This window comes from Manihot esculenta, chromosome 2 (assembly GCF_001659605.2).
Source record: "Manihot esculenta cultivar AM560-2 chromosome 2, M.esculenta_v8, whole genome shotgun sequence".
Classification (NCBI taxonomy): Eukaryota; Viridiplantae; Streptophyta; class Magnoliopsida; order Malpighiales; family Euphorbiaceae; genus Manihot; species Manihot esculenta.
The window spans coordinates 515,812-532,616 of record NC_035162.2 but is presented as its reverse complement, the minus strand read 5'-3'; the positions used below and the strand labels follow the sequence as shown (position 1 = coordinate 532,616).

Genomic DNA, 16,805 nt, shown 5'->3' with positions numbered 1-16,805 from the left:
AGGCCAGGTCCAACCCGTTCCTCATCCTGATCGGACTCCTATTTAAGTCATTCAATCAGATCGGCCCGGCCCATTTCAGCCTTAAAGCCGGCCCTTCCCTAGGTTCCGATTCTTTTTTCTCAAATTCGGTCACAAGAAGAAAAGACTGCGGGTCCAGTCATTTTGCAGCCCTGTCCACTCACACGCCGAAGGGAATTAAATGCTTGCCCGACACAAGGAAAGTCCTGGGGTTATCCATACGTACGGACCTGCACCAAGGGTAGGTAGTCCTATAGCGGAAAGGCCATTTCGCGTGAAGGAGAAGAAAGAGGATAAAAAGGAGGAAACACTCCCATCTGGGGCTAAGTTTTCTAATTTCGTAAAACTCTTGTAAAATCTTATTTTTCTGAATTTTAGATTATGAATAGGCAAATCCCTTTAACAACAAGAAAAATCTTGATATAGTTTAGGCTCAATATATTTTATAAAGTGAAAAGTATTTATTATACTAATTATTATTTTCTTTCTATTTAATTAGTTATTGGGCGATATTTGTGTTATGAAGGGTTGGAGTTATAAAAAATCACTTAAATTAGAAAAAAAAACTATTTATATGAAAATTTTAAAAATTTTCACAATTTTATAATTTAATCTAAAATTTTAAAAATTAATAAAACTATTTAAAATTATAAATTTTATTAAAGAAAATATATTTTGCTAACGCGTAAATAAATATTATTAATATAAAAATTTAAAATTTTTTGTTATTTTATAATTTAATTTAAAATTTTAAAAATTAATATAATTCAACTCAATATTTTTAAATTTATTCTCTTTAACTAATAAATTTTTAAAATATTATTATTATATTTTATTCATATTTGTATAGTACATAAAATTTCTTTTTATTTTAAGTGCAAATTTATATTATTAATAGGTGTAAACAATAAAATTATAATTTTTATTTTTTATTACATTGATATGATTTTTTATATTTATATAATTAAAATAGTAAAATTTATTGTGATGAATATTTGATAAAATATTTAAAAATAAAAAATTAATAAATATGAAATATGTTTATAATTTTTATTTGAATTAATGGTATATAAAAAAAATTTTAAATTGTATTTTTTATATTAGGTCAAACTGGAATGAAGTGAAAAAAATTTAAAGATTTTGAACTAAATAATATTAATATTCAAAAATTTAGATTAAATTATAAAATAATAAAAAATTTTAATTTTTTAATATTTATTTATATTATATGAGTATATAAAATATTATGTTAACAAAAACATACCGTTCTCAATTTAAATTTTAAGATCAGATATAATTATAGTTAAATTTATAATTTTAAATAATCTTATTAAATTTTAAAATTTTAAATTAAATTATAAAATTATGAAAAATTTTAAAATTTTCGTATAAATAGAAAAAAAAAAATCTGAAATGTCACCAAGGAAAACAGAGGGAGTTAAAAAAGAGAGGCCTAATAGTAATTCCCTTTGGACCACTGTTACGTCGTGCTAAGGGAAATTGAGTGGGCAAATTAAAGCGGTTGAAAAGAAAGGGCCGCTCACCGTTACCGTCACCGTCACCGTCACCGTTGTGTATTACGACTCTTAAACCCTCACAAGTCAGGACTCAGAACCCCAAAATAAAATCTTCAAAGCATTCATTTTTCTCTCCCCGACCCCCAAAATCAGTAGCTAAACACAGCAACTGAGACTGAGCAAAGAGAAGCAAATCAATGGAGAACCAATCAGATGGCCTCAACAGCAGCAACGACGAACCTGCTGTATCCACCATCAAGAGCCTACGTTCTCAGCTGGAATCTCGCATAGAAACCCAGCATGGCACCCAACTCGACCTAATAGCCTCTCTCCAATCTCTGGTCCCTAACATCGTCTCCTCTCTCGATCTGTCTCTCCAAATCGTCTCTTCCTTCAATCACAAACCCTTTACCCCTACGCCCCCTCTCCCTGCCCCAACTAAAAAAACTGCCGAAATCGCTAACCCAGCCAGAAGTCCCTCTAGTCCTCGCACTGGTGTGCGTTCTAAGTCCGCAATTTCGAAGCTTGAGTTCTCTAAACCGACTCAGTCGAATGGGAATAATCACAAATTTAGTATTGATGACAGTGGAAGTCCTTTATCGGTGGTGAGGGTGATGGTGGCGGAGTGCTTGTTGCAGAGGGTGCCGTTTGATCCGATAGATTCTTCGACAGTGTTGAGGAAGCTGGAGAATGATCAGAATGCGACTCCAGCAGAGAAGGCGGCGCTGAGGGAGGTGGGTGGAGAGTCTGGCGCTATTCTTGCTGTGGAGATGGCTTTGAGGTCCATGGCGGAGGAGAACCGTGGGATTGAACTCGAGGAATTTGTGGTTAGTGGTAAGTCTAGAGTTATGGTGTTGAATATTGACCGCAATAGGTTAGTTAAAGAATTGCCTGAAAGTGCACAGTATCAACAACATTTAGACTCGTCAAATTCTGGTGATTTAAATCAGAATCAGAGTAATAGCGGCAACAATGGAAGTGGTGGGCTTGATGTGAATAATAATGGAGCTTTCGGGATGGGAGGGCCGATGGTGAGACCAATGCCGGCAGATATGTGGATGGGTGGCGGTCCTGGTGGAGACTTGTGGAATGGGCCACCGAGGGGAGGAATGGTGGGTCCTAGAGGAATGATGATGGGGCCTAGAGGGATGATGCAGAGGCCGCCTTTAGGGCCATTGGCAATGCAGCAGCAGCAGAAGCCAAGAACTGAGGAGGATGATATGAAGGATTTGGAAGCTTTGCTCAATAAGAAGTCATATATGGAGATGCAGAAATCAAAGACTGGGGAGGAGCTTTTGGACCTCATCCATCGACCTACTGCAAAGGAAACTGCTGTGGCTGCTAAGGTACTAGATTAGTAGCCTTCAGTTTCAGTTGGTTTAAATTAGGAGTTGCCATCAATTTTTTTTTGTTATTTAGTGCTTAATGATGCTAATTAATTAACTTAGAAGTGAAATTTTTGAACTATTTTTTGTTTTAATTTGTCTAAGTGGGATTTGTTCGCCCAATAGGGATGTATAAAATGTAAATTCACTTTAGAATAGACATCTTTTATAAGTCTGCTTTCTCTAGCTTTCTTTTGTCACTTGTTTCCCTCCTGCTACTGACCATGTCATTGGGAGTTTCAGTTCAAAACCAAAGGTGGCTCTCAACTGAAGGAGTACTGTTCTGCTCTAACAAAAGAGGATTGCAGGCGTCAATCTGGTTCCTTTATGGCTTGCGAGAAGGTCAGTTTTAATCTTATTGTTTCTATTGTTTATTAGCATGATTCAGATGTTAGTGATCTGGCCATACTATATCTTCATTGGCATACAGGCACCTTGCCAAAATCTGTGGATTCACTAATCGTCCTTGGGCCAAAAGTATACTCTAAATTATCTGCTAGTTATAAAATGGGCATGAGAGGATCCTCAATTTGGTGTTTGTTTCTATCTTGGATGCAAAGTTTCTTTGACTAGAAGTTTAAATTTTTTGTCTCTCTTAATCCAATGCCTATATCCACATCTCAATTTTTTATATGTTTGCTCGAGTTCTGATTGTCAGTTAAGCTGAAGGTTTGATAAGATCATAAAAAAACAACCATTCAATTTGGTTTCCTTGTAAAAGAAGTGATTACTTTTCTCTAATAAGTAGTTTCATAGCTAACTAAAAAAACTTTGGATTGAAGCCAACTGATACAATAAATAGTTTCCTGAGCACTTACCATTTATTATTGATATACGGCTAATTGTATGAAAAAAAGTGAAAGAGAATGCAATGATGCAATTTAGAAAAGAAAAAGTGATTGCATGACTAATATGAAAGAAGGTGAAGAGATTGAATGTTAGAACTTCCTAAAGCATCTAGAGATTAGTTGGTTATCAATCAAACATTAAGCTACATGTTTAGAGTTTCTTGCAGTACTTGGGAGATTGTCTGAGGAGAATTCTCATCTGCAAACTGAAATTTGCTTCATTTAGTATTATGTTTTTATTGAACTGAGCCGCTAGTTGCACACCAGCATCTTTTAAATTAATTTTTAACCTTTTGGTTTGACCCTAGACTTCATTTAATTATGTATTTGGCATTTTGGATATTTAAACTATTTACAGGTTCATTTTCGACGAATTATTGCTCCTCATACTGATGTCAGTCAAGGGGACTGTTCTTTTCTAGACACTTGCCGTCACATGAAGGTAAAGTTCTTCTTTCCCACTTATGATTGTTGTGATGGAGTTTAGGGCTGGCTGCATAATAAATGGTTATAACTGAAAATAGAACTATATATATATATGTATAACTTATGCTATGTTAGATTAGCAATGTTTTCTCCTGTGTCTTCCACATGTGACACCTCCTCCACAGGCTCATGCCACTTCTCTGTTCTCTCTGCAACTTGTGTCTCACTCACTCCCTCTGTCTTCACACACACACCCAAAATAAATAAAGAAATAAATAAAAATAAAAACAACACACCCACCTTTGATTTCTTAACAAAAAACAGATAAAATAATTTGTTTTAACGGCTGAATTGGTTTGCAGTAGGGAAAATGTCTAAACTTGAATATCAATCTGAACTGAATTAATCAAATTCTGAATTAGTCCAATTATTTGCACACCTTTGTGGGAGCCTCATGCATTGGTTGCCTTCTTCATCTGCAGTAACTTTAAAATTTTTTTTATTCATCTTCCTCTTCTTTCTTATGAAATATTTGCTACCTCTTGAGTAATATAATTCTTGTTTCTTTGATAGACATGCAAGTATGTCCATTATGAGCTTGACCCTACTCCTGATGTGCCACCTATGATGATGGGTGCTGCAGCTCTTCCTCCCCCCAAACCTTTAAAGCCCCAGCGTGCAGAATATTGTTCAGAAGTGGAACTTGGTGAACCACAATGGATTAATTGTGATATTCGCAATTTTAAAATGGAGATTTTAGGGCAATTTGGAGTCATAATGGCTGATCCACCATGGGACATTCACATGGAACTACCTTATGGGACAATGGCCGATGATGAAATGCGGAATCTTAATGTTCCTGTTTTACAGACTGATGGTCTGATTTTCCTTTGGGTTACAGGACGTGCAATGGAGCTTGGTCGGGAGTGGTACATGTTTATATTTGTCCCCTTGTTGCTAATTTTGAACTATCCTCTTTAGTGAGTAATTATTTTGCCTGGGAGGCTTGAAAATCAAGATACGTTTGAGTACTCTCTTGATTGAATGCATGTCATGATGGCTCTTGCAGTTTGGAACTTTGGGGGTACAAGCGTGTTGAGGAACTGATTTGGGTGAAGACTAATCAACTTCAACGTATCATTCGAACAGGCCGGACAGGACATTGGCTGAATCATAGCAAGGAGCACTGCCTTGTTGGAATTAAGGGAAATCCAGAAGTAAATAGGAATATTGATACTGATGTCATTGTTGCTGAAGTTCGAGAGACAAGTCGCAAGCCAGATGAGGTTTGCGTATGCATGTCTTAAGTTCATTGTAGTCCATCCATTTCTTTTGTGATTTGTCGTCTTATATATATAAGGCTTTCTGTTAGTGTCTTTGTTGAAGGCCCTACTTTCCTTTGAATTACTTTCAGCTGCTATGTTTCTAAAGTGCTTTTGAAATAATCAGAGTCCAAATTTCTAGATGCATACTCGATTAATTATTAAATTGTTGCAGATGTATCCTTTGCTGGAGAGGATAAGTCCAAGGACAAGAAAGCTGGAATTGTTTGCTCGCATGCACAATACTCATGCTGGGTATGCCTTTTTTGAATTATAGTTATGCTGCTTGGTATAAGATCCTTTTAGTAAATATTTTATACACTGCAGCCATATACAGGCTCTGGGCAGAGTTAAATGTGATGAGATTAAGTTTCTAAGAAGATAGATATTGATCATCTAGCTATAGCTTGTGGGGTCCCAAATTTGACAAATAATTAATTATCATTTCTGATGATATTGTTAGTATAACAAAGGTCTTTTACTCAGGAGGAGCCGATAACCCAAGCGCATGACAGTTTTTCCTTCTACATCTTGTGATCTCTCTGCTATTTAACTCACCTCACATCTTACCTGATAATGATAATAATAATATTGAAACCGACCATTGTCTCATTAGCCCCTTTTCAGCACTTATTTTAATTTTCCACCAGGTGGATGTCGCTTGGTAATCAGTTGGATGGAGTCCGATTGGTTGATGAAGGTCTGCGAGCTAGATTCAAGGCTGCTTACCCAGATGTGGTGGTGCAGCCTCCCTCTCCTCCACGGGCATCTGCAATGGAAATTGAACCTACAGCTTCTCAAATGAGGAGTCCTTATGCAGTGACGGAATCCAAGGCCACAATGGTTCCGATGGCAGAGCATGGAGCTGCAGGGACAGCTTATGCTTCTGAAGAGAAGTTCGTGGGTGTAGATGCTGATATGGCAGGCTGAATGCACTGTAATTTAATCAGACTTCATTACGTTGTACTCCAATTAGTTTTTGGTACTACGATTGCACGTGATTATATAATTCTATCAGTTTATGAGGTATTGTATTGATGCCCAGTTTGGGCTTTCTGTTGAATGAAGCTTTATGGGCTCATTTTGATTTAGAAGAAAAGACGTGCAATTGCAATTCCTTTTAACATGTTGGACAGTTTTCTATTTGGTCATTTATCCCTGCGTTGCTCCAACTCGAACACGATTAACCTGGAAAGTTATTAAGATAATCTGGGAGCATTTTTTATTAAAAGCAATTGCAAGTGGTGGCGTTATCTCGCATATCGATTATTGCTAGAGGATTATAAGGGTTCCAATGCCGTTCTTTTAGCATATCGTTTGAATTGGTCTCAGAATATCGCATCCATATATGATAGTGAAGCAAAAAGTTGATTGCTGCCTGCCATATTACCACAATAATTTGGTGGTGAAAGCGTACCCAAAGTAGGGAAAGAAGGAATTTATAATAATAATAAAATAAAATAAAAGCATCTCAATCCTCGTAAAAAGGGAGAAAGACAGACGACGACGACAAGAAGAAGAAGAAGAAGAGGGGACTGTCGGCTGTCGGTACAAAGCTCATGAGTAGCTGGCTGACGGTAAATCAACCCAAAACACCAACTGGGATAGTGTCTCTTCAAGCCAATAAATTTCATCTTTTTGTCCGTGGAGATGGCTGTCTATTGGCATCTTTTTATTGGACTAACTGCTAAAGGCTTCTTTTTCACTTGTACAATATCGCAGATCCCCTCCCCTCTCTCAATGCGAAGCTCAAACAAGCAACAACAGAAGTGAACCACCATTTTATTCTCTCTTGAATCACTGAAAAGAATGTCAAAACCAAAATTTTATATATGAATCAATATGCTGAACATGAAAACCAATTAAGCATCGATCCTTCTTTGGGTCCTGGTAATTATGTCTCTCACACGATGGCATTGATGACTGCAGAAATACCTGCGCCAATAACAGCAGATAACAAGATGGAAAATCTGTTTGCTGGTGAAGAAGAAGGTGGCAATGGCATCGTCCCAAATACAGTAGGGTAAGAGGGTGCTGCACTGTCTGGCAATGCACTAGGACCATAAGAGGGAGAGTAAGCTGAACCATTCCCAGAGAGCACAGATATTCGTAGCTTCTGCTTCTTTTCACAGTGCCCTGGAATCCCACTGGTGAAGTAGAACACCCCGTGTGTAGTGATGTTAAATAAAGAGTTGCCATTTTTCATATATAAGAGTGGGGCTGTCAGGTTGCAGGAGATGTAGTTTTGTTCTGTGACTTGAATCACGGAATCTTGACTTGGTGGGTACAAGAACACTGGAAATGATGAGAAAAAAGATTATGAGGGCAGGCTAATAATCCTTTATATGAAAAACAGCACAAAAAATGTGTTCATTTCGATTTTAGAAGATCTCAAGGGAAGAAGGAAAATGAAGAGGAGCTTACAGAGAGAATCTCCAATCTGGAAGGTGTGGTATTTGGACCAAAAAGAGTAGACTTGTGGATTTGCAGAAGTGGGAATACCCCAAGCATCTAAATCTCCAACCTTGAACTGATAGCAGGAGACCTGGATTTGCACCAACACAAATAACTGAAAAGCATACAGGACCAGGACTTTAGGACTTCTAAGATTGGCCATTTCGCCTGCTCTGAAGTCAAGTTTTCTCTTTCAAATTTAGGAGCAAAGCAGGACACGGGTGAAATCTAGTTGATCCAATATCCGTAGATAGAAAAGAACAAGCTGATGAAGAGGATGAGTTCTCTCGATTGCCCCTCTTCCCGGTTAAGCTAATATGCTGCTCCTTTTGATGGTCAAAACCTTAAATAGTGTGAAGTACATATATCAAGGAAATGAATGGTGAAGACGTGGGAATCACACTCCTTTAGCCAGTCTTCATATGTCAGATCTAAGATATTGGGTTGAGGATAGAAAGGGGAAAAAATTCAAAGTTTGGAGGTGTAATATAGATTCAAAACAACCATAGGACCAATAATGGCACGTGAGCCAGCTGGCAATCACACTCCCAAGTTCCAACTCCAACTCTATTCAAAATGGGCATTCGGTAAGGTTAGAGGAAGTGGGGATGTTGCATAAAATGTCCAAAGATCGGTCTCTCACCTTCTTTTTAGTCTGTCCTCTCTCAATTGCCTGTTTATTTGTCTTGTCCTTTAGTGCAGGCGAAGGCATTTTTTGCCTCATGGCCCAGATCTTCTCTCCTATTGTTACTTTAATAAGTCAAAGAGACCAAGTTCTTGCTGGTATAGTTTTTTGTGCTCATAGTTGTCTCTCTAGGTTGGGTGGTTTGCATATCTTCAAGACACTAGCGCATGCTCGGCGGTGCTAGATGGTTCTCTTTCCCTCCTGGCGGTGAAGTTGGTTGTCTTTGAGATCCCCATGAAGCAAGTAGAGATAGCAGAAGAGGTGATAATTCAAATTCGTGATCATTTTGCCATGCGTGAGAAGAAGAGAGAACTGTCAGTATTGTCTTCCATCAAAAGCTTCCTGGTTGGGTACTGAGGTTAAGCCATCGGCACTCTCCAATGGCTTCTTATGTTTGGAAAGCCAATATGTGCACTCTGAAACCAAAATTTTTGCGACATAGCAGTCGATCAGGTATCGCCTGGCAAGTCGAGTTCCTCCATCATATTAATGGGAACTTCACATGTGAACTCCTCACAGGAGACCCAATTTTCTGTGAGATAATAGAAGAATTCCCTGCCTCTAAATGACACTGCCCTACTTATTGAAGATAAGTAGGAATGGAGCTACCTGGATCAGTAACGTGGCTTGTGGGTGCTGAGCAATTGCTAATGTCATCTTGCTCAATTGAGTTCATTTATTGCATGAATAAAAATCTTTCCAGTAAACAGGTCCGTATCGACAATGCTCGAAATTTTGATGCCAGTGAGCAGGATATGCAGTGAAAATCCCACATCGTCAGAGTAGAAAATACATAATGTAACTGTTGATCCATTAAAGGATTGCTCCTAATATGTCCTTTTGTGTGAACAAAAATGAGGTAAAGAACTTGCCAAATAACAAATTACGAAAACCTTTTGTTTAATTGTTAAGACTTTGACACCATAATGTTTCTAGCATTAATCTCGACGGTAAAGATATCCAGCACTAATGAAATGCCAGATTACAATAGCACCAGACCATCAAGATTTTAAAGCAATGACTTTCATACGTTCTATGCGCCTAAAAATCATTTCTTTACTGTCAACTGCCTCTTAGCCCGCATAGAATACTCTACAACTCTTTTCAAGTAGGACTTAGCCCACACTCATCTGTTATTTTTTGGATCGCAAAAAGCTAACCAAGTTGCAGCTCCAGCAGCTGATAAGGAGCAAAGGCGGCTGCCACAATCTTCAAAAAAGTTTTAAGAGGTTTATTCCTCCAAAATCAATCATGCATTTAATGGCTCCGCTTCCACATCTTTCATTGCTGCCCAATCTTGTGATCCTGCAGTGGAACAAAGCACTCATAAGTCATAAAAACACTTGAAATAATTATAATAAGGGGTAAAAACCATGAAATATAAAGGAATACATGAATTTTAAAACTAGAGGAGATGTTATGATAGACTTGTCTTTATTTTTGGCCTAATATATAAATTTGCCATGAAACTAATTTGGAAAAGCCTATTATACACGATCTTTTATTTCAACCAATTGCACCTGTAGGTTTTATTTTTTTGCTATTGAACCATTAAGATATTCTTCTTTTTTTTAATTTTAACCAACAGACATGCATACTAGTAACCATATAGGGCTGTGAACTTGGGTGACTTTGTATAAGCTGTTTAGGGTATTTTTATATATCAAAAAAGGTAGGGAGATCTGTATTGCCATTACTTACAAGTTAATTCCTACATTTTAAAGAACTCATTAAAAGGTTCCTATCTTTTCCTACCATTTACATTTGATCCTTCCATCCAATTTTCCGTGATATTGCTGTTAAATTACACTGAAAAGACTAGTATGCCTTTTTATTTAGAGAAAGAATAAAATACCTTTCCCATTCTCAAAATCCTTAATTCGCTCTATCTAGATTCAACTCCTCTTTTCTCTCACGCAGACAGCCTCCCCACCATGAAGGAACCAACCTCTTCTCTTCTTCCTCAATCTTGACTTCTTCTCTCACTAGCAACCTCTCACTACTTTGGCAAAGAAAAACCTCTCACCACTGAAACACCCTCGTCTCTTCTTACTGGCGGTTTCCCCTTCCTCATCTTGACAATCTCGAAATAGAACCCAGCTTCACAATACTGTCAAAGATACTATTTCATCACGCAAATCATTTCCTCAATCACAATCGCTTAGAGTCAACATAAAACAATCATCTAAAACAAAAGCACTCAACTCTCACATGCAAGCTAATTTTCTGTGCACCTTTGTTGATCAAGTAGCTCTAAGACGAAGAGGAAAATTTCAGACCACAGCTGCTAATCTGATACGTTTTGCACTTCAGGTTTCATTTTTTGAGCTTTCATTCCGAGGAAAATCAATCTTGCAAAAGCGATGGAAATATATGTAATCAAAAGCAAGCAAATGGTAATCAACTTTCCACATGAGCAAAACCATAATTCTGGCTTAGGAGAAGTTTTTTACATTTGAGTTTAAATATTTCCTTTAATATCCCACGATCTGCGGTACACAACAGTATTGCCTTCTTATCTCCATTGAAAAAGTTGGAAAATGGTTATTGGTGCTCCCCATTGTTGATTCAATGTGTGACATTGTGCACGTATTTGCATGATTATCTACTATTTATGAGAATTTATTCTGGTAAACAGAAATTGAGCAATTCTGCTCTAACTGACAACAATTTTAATGGAGCTGGTTCAAATGAGGGCTTCAACCAAAAGTGCCGAGAATTGGCAAAGGAGGATAATTTTGGATTTGAAAAATTTTCTCTTATTTGACCAAGTTTTAAACGGCAAAAAGAGTGAAAATAGATGGAATGCCTTTTTTGTTAACAGTTTAAAACTATAGAGACGTTTTAATAGATTTTTCAAAATGTAGAGATTGACCTGTAAATAATGGCAATACTAAGGAACTAAATAGTAAATCTCCTAAAAAGGTATAGATGGAGTTTCCTGCTTACATTCTTTTCTTGTCCAAAAAGGTACAATTAAAGAGGAATTGCAGATCTAGTTTGGTCTCAGAATCTCAAATGTGACAGATAAGCCAGAATCAAATCAACTCAGCAGGTTATGTCCTCGTATGCAAGCAGAAAATAGAGTCCAAGGCAACCAGAACTTACTTGGTTTTTGGCTTTCGGCAATAACCAGAAGCCGCCTCTGCAAAAGAGATGCCACAAAGAGGAAAATGGAGCACATGCCAAACATGACAATGATGGGAAATGCATCGACCTTCAAGAAGCAAGAGACAAAACAGATGTTAAAATATATGGAGAGACTGACAATGTGATCCATGAAGAAGACCTTCATGGGACTTTGCCTTAAGTACTTATTCCACAGTAGCATTTTCCCAAAAAGTGACAGTGATGAAAGTACATAAAGGAAGAAACTCACGTTGTACAACACGACACACACAAATATGTTGAGAGGAATGCGGAAGAAATTCATGATGGTGCTTCTAGCCTCCTCAGGAATATATTGGGACCTCATCTTCATGATAGAGGGCCAGAATATACCCACACAAGCCTCGAATGTGCAGAAGCCAAGAAGCTGGACAGAACCAGAAAATGAGATGCCTCCACCTTTCTCTCCAGTTGGAACTATCAAGAACTGTTCAAAACCCACAGTAAAATTTTCTTCACTACAGGCTTTTGTACGTTAATAATAAAATGGAAGAAAATGAAGGAATACATACACTTGTTATAACAGGAAGCAGAAGGGAAGCCGCAGATATTACAAAAACAATCTGCATATAGCTCTCAACTTTGAGGAATGAGCGAGCCAGCAGTCGAGATGCAATAGAACTTCCCAACATTGAAGCCAACATGAACGTTGCAAAAATGAAACCATGAGGAATGTCCTCACCATTTGGGCTCAGAGCAGGAGTCCATAGGAACACAAAGGTGTACATTGAACCTTCAAATAGGGACTGTATTGCACCCAGCAACGCAATTTTCTCATCTGATTCCACATGGAACATAACATCAACAGAAATACCCAGAAGTTGGTAAATTAATGAGCATATTATGTAAAAAATTGAAATAACTTTACATTATTTGTATGTTCTTTTCTATGTTTCACGTAACTACAGTACAGATTATACAAACACCGTTTAGTAAAAGGAACTTAATGGAGAAAATTCCAGGCAATCACCTGAAGAATGATACATAAAATGCCCTGACTAATACTTATGATCAAACTAATGAATATTATGTTGAAAATGAGTATCACATACCAGCTCAAATGAAGGGGCAGAACTATCTTATGACCAGAGGGGGCCTTGGCCCTCCAACTTGAATTGAAATAATTTTTTTCAGTTAATACTATGTAAACTTTTACTATTATTAATTCCTACAACTATTCTAATTGGAAAGAAATTATCTTTTCATTATTATAAGTTTTGTGAAAATTATGTCAATTTATAAAATAAATTAGATTGACATGGTAGTTAATTATTCACTAGTAGATAATGTAGTACTAAAAAAATATTGACATGGTAAAAAATTTTCACATGGTAGTAGCTACTTACTGTTTTGCTCTTAACATTTTTATTTTAAGGGAAAAGTACAAAAAAATACTTTGTGGTTTCATCGGTTTTTCACTGGTATATGATTTAATTCAGAATATGTGGTTCAACCTTGTGTCTAAGTAATATCTTATAGTATCATGCCATTTGCAAATAATGACAATTTTTAGACCCATGCCCGTACTATTTTGACACAAAATTGAACCATACATCCCAAAGTGAAAAACTAATAAAGTTGGTACTTTTTGTACTTTTCCCTTATTTTAATTGTGCAATTTTTTGTATTTCATATATAATTATAACTTTTTTTATCTAGAAAAGTATATCTTAAATATCAGAAATTTTATATATATTTAATAAATAAAATTTTAATTTTTATCAATAACATTTTTTTTTAGTTTTCATTCAATAAAGTAAATATATAATGGCCACCACAAGGAAAATGTCCAGGCTCCGCCACTGCTCAAGTGGTATCCTCATCAAAGAATATATTTTAGCTTAACAAGTGCACAAAAAGAAGTAACATTATTAGAATTTGATAATAAAATCAGGTCATTTTTCCCATTTAGCCCTCTGAATCCCCTCTTCACGCACTGGAATTAAGCCGAGTTGGCAATGACAGGGACATGTACATCTAAACTTTCGCTTCTTACTCGTATTAACCAAAAATGCAGATATGGCAATGATGACATAAATTTTCAATTGATATTAATTTAATTAGACTATAGTATGTACCAATATAAAACAAGAAATAAAATGTTAGAGAATCACCAGAAGCAATGGCAACAGCAGCAACCTTGAATTGGGTAAGCAAGTCCTTGTTTTCTGAAGCATCTCCATAATTTTCAGTCCATGATGATAATATAATTGCCATACCAATTGCAAGAAAGCAAGCAGCAGCATCAAATGGAGCAACAGGACCAAGCCCCAAGGTATCTACTAGTACATTACCAAACAACCCAGACATAATGGCAACCAAACCATTGCCAAGAAATATTGCTTTTGAGAATGTTATTGACAACCATTGTTGATCAAAACCCCTCTGCAAAATTGAAAGGGAGCAATAAGATATATAATGCACTTAACATGTCAAAGTACACTTCATGGGTCTTAAAAGTCAAGTGAATTGCTTATGGCAATTCACAGGCAAAGAGTGGTCCTAAGTGAAACAGTTGAACCTAACTATGTTCTAACTATTAATCATAGGCTCACACCAAGTAGCAGCATTATCCCACAATTTACATAATCCAACTCAAGAAGTGTCTAATCCAAAACCTCTAAACAGTTAACAAGAAAGTATTCAATTAGAAATGTAGAATACGAAACCTTATCAACAACTAAAATTAATAATAATAAAAAACCAACTCCTCACAAACCTTAAAGTGTTCCGCCACAAGCCAAGACTCGAAGGCTGAAAAGAGTAGAGAAGTGGCAATGCCTCCCAACACACGTCCCAACATTAAGACTTTGTACTCGGGAGAATGTTTGGTGATGCAGCTTAGAATGTACGTTATGCAGTAAGTAACACATGCTCTCCTTCGACCTCTGAATTCACAACATAAGATTACAAAGGGCTCTAGAAAATGGCAAGTAGTTAATAAGCAAAAAAGTAAACCAAATAAAAATGATATCTTACTGCTTATCAGCAAGAGACCCAACAATCGTCCCAAACAACATAGAAGATCCAAAGCCAGCAATAAAAAGCTGACCTATCTCTCCCTTTCCAAACCCATACTGACTGTATAGATAATACACATATGGACCCTGCAACCAATCCCCAGCTGTCACCACAAATCAACTAAATTAGTTCTCCCCAAAAATAAGTTACACAGATGCCAATTACTAATGAATGCATATCCTGATAATCTCTTAAGTTACAATTTAAGTGATGGATCTAGACATCCCCACCGCAAAATTAAGGCATTCAATTATGGAAGAGACTTTTGATCACAAAAGCCAAGAGAGAGCATGCGGAGAAAAGGTTGATCTGCTATATTAACAAAGAAATCAAGCTGACATTCTCACCACCCAACAATCGTCCTCGATAATTATGAAGTCCTTAAAGGGAAGGAAATTCTCAGTGGTAAAAGGGGAAAAAAGGAACAGGAAAAAACTTGCAAACATATATCTATTCGCTGAGACTTCGACCCGAAGTGGAGTGGTAGTGGAGCAAACCCACATCGAAAAGACAAGCATGCTGGCATTGGCGCGAATTTGATGAGAAATGGGAGCAAAAGTCATGCGAGATATAATGAGGTAAGAGAAATGAACAGATCTAAGAAGGAACATACCCATCATGAGAGAATAAACAAGAAGATAGTTGTTTTTGAAGGAATTGAAAACAGAGGGTGCGTTGATGCGATCTCTGCTTGTTTTGCTGAGTTCAAGCGCTGCCACCACGGCCGTTAGGCCACCAAATACCATGAAGTAGAAGATCTCCATTGTTTGGTCTCTTCCTCTTTGGAGATGGATCTGCAAAGACAGGAAGAGAGAGAGGGAGAGCGAGAGAGTAGAAGAGAAGTTGAGAATTGAGCGTTAAGGAGATTGAATCCCAAATCGTTGTTTTCATTTGCCTGTGGTTTGGTTTTAGAAACAGACTAGACCCGCTTACCCGAACCGAGTTACCCATTTCAGTTTTCCAAGATTACATATGTATTTGAAATTGTTCTTTAAATACGTCAATTTGATTTGGTTGTTATTTTTTTCTGATTTATTAGTTTCAAATATAATTTAAATTTAATATTTGACTGAAATTAAAAATTATTAATAATATCTATTTAATAACAATAAACTTATCAATTGCTTGCAATAGTATTTTGGTATAGTGTTATATAATTTTTGAAGTAATAATATTATACACATTATCCATAAAAAGTATTGTAGGTTTTTTAGTCGTATTTGAATTTATTTACATTTAATTTGTGATGTTTTGTTTTTCATTTTAAAGAAAAATTATGACTTTCAATCGAACCAAATTAAATTTAAAAGCATGAACACGTGACAATATTTCTTTGTTTTTAAACATCTCAACTGACACATACCTTATTTTAAGCTCATGAGTCCATCGTAGTCCGTAGAGAGTTTATCTATTTCTCAGACAAGCTTTGAGCGAGGGTTTTGCTTTTTGGCAGTGGAGGAAGCAGCAATGGAAGGAGGCTTTTGGTAGCGGAGAGAATAAAGGTTAGGGCATGATTCGGAGTTCTTGATAATTGAGACAAGAAAATTTCAACTACCAAAGTTGTCAAAACACTAACCGACAAATTCACGCTAAGGTCAAGGGGCTATGGCATTACCTATATATATTTAGGTATTGTTTTTTAGTTTAAATAAATAAAAGAAAAATTATTATTAAATTTTTAAAAATTTATTAATCTGTTTCTATTTAAAAATTATATAATTAAAATATTTTTATATTTTATAAAATTAAATTCTTTAATTTTTTATAAAAAAATTAATTAATCTATTTTAAATACTTATATTATTTAAGTCATATAATTTTAACTATACATATTATTTAATAAATATAAGTTTATATATATATATATATATATATATATATACTATTTAATTTTATTAAATAAAATCAATATAAAATGATTAATAATTATTTTAATAAATTATTAAATAATTTAATTTTAT

At 36.0% G+C, this 16,805-nt stretch overlaps 3 protein-coding genes across 10 annotated transcripts; 1 reads left to right on the top strand and 2 right to left on the bottom strand.

Annotated features, from left to right (window-relative positions):
• Positions 1-1,620: 1,620 nt before the first annotated feature.
• On the top strand, positions 1,621-6,659 carry LOC110609534 (N6-adenosine-methyltransferase MT-A70-like). 2 transcript variants are annotated; one of them, XM_021749159.2, is made up of 7 exons: positions 1,621-2,881; positions 3,164-3,262; positions 4,127-4,210; positions 4,768-5,174; positions 5,264-5,480; positions 5,692-5,771; positions 6,167-6,659. In XM_021749159.2, exons 1-7 carry the CDS (start codon positions 1,733-1,735, stop codon positions 6,444-6,446), a joined length of 2,316 nt encoding a protein of 771 aa, XP_021604851.1. In that variant the 5' UTR covers positions 1,621-1,732; the 3' UTR covers positions 6,447-6,659. The 2 variants fall into 2 exon arrangements, with proteins under 2 accessions (XP_021604851.1, XP_021604852.1); XM_021749160.2 differs by having other exon boundaries at positions 1,623-2,881; positions 4,768-5,123.
• Positions 6,660-6,838: 179 nt separating this feature from the next.
• On the bottom strand, positions 6,839-9,266 carry LOC122723098 (mavicyanin-like). The gene is made up of 2 exons (XM_043953862.1): positions 7,941-9,266; positions 6,839-7,811 (listed from the first exon to the last, which is right to left on the bottom strand). The coding sequence occupies exons 1-2, from the start codon at positions 8,131-8,133 to the stop codon at positions 7,420-7,422; spliced, it is 585 nt and encodes a 194-aa protein (XP_043809797.1). The 5' UTR covers positions 8,134-9,266; the 3' UTR covers positions 6,839-7,419.
• Positions 9,267-9,512: 246 nt separating this feature from the next.
• On the bottom strand, positions 9,513-15,745 carry LOC110609535 (molybdate-anion transporter). Of its 7 annotated transcripts, none has more exons than XR_002487053.2 (10): positions 15,458-15,745; positions 14,803-14,947; positions 14,543-14,711; positions 13,938-14,208; positions 12,336-12,601; positions 12,035-12,250; positions 11,764-11,872; positions 10,867-11,006; positions 10,511-10,777; positions 9,513-9,960 (listed from the first exon to the last, which is right to left on the bottom strand). XR_002487053.2 is itself a non-coding variant. In XM_021749161.2 (8 exons), the coding sequence occupies exons 1-8, from the start codon at positions 15,606-15,608 to the stop codon at positions 9,905-9,907; spliced, it is 1,383 nt and encodes a 460-aa protein (XP_021604853.1). In that variant the 5' UTR covers positions 15,609-15,744; the 3' UTR covers positions 9,513-9,904. The 7 variants fall into 7 exon arrangements, 1 of the variants encoding a protein (XP_021604853.1); XR_002487055.2 differs by having other exon boundaries at positions 10,511-10,765; XR_002487054.2 differs by having other exon boundaries at positions 10,890-11,006.
• Between the last annotated feature and the right edge of the window lie 1,060 nt (positions 15,746-16,805).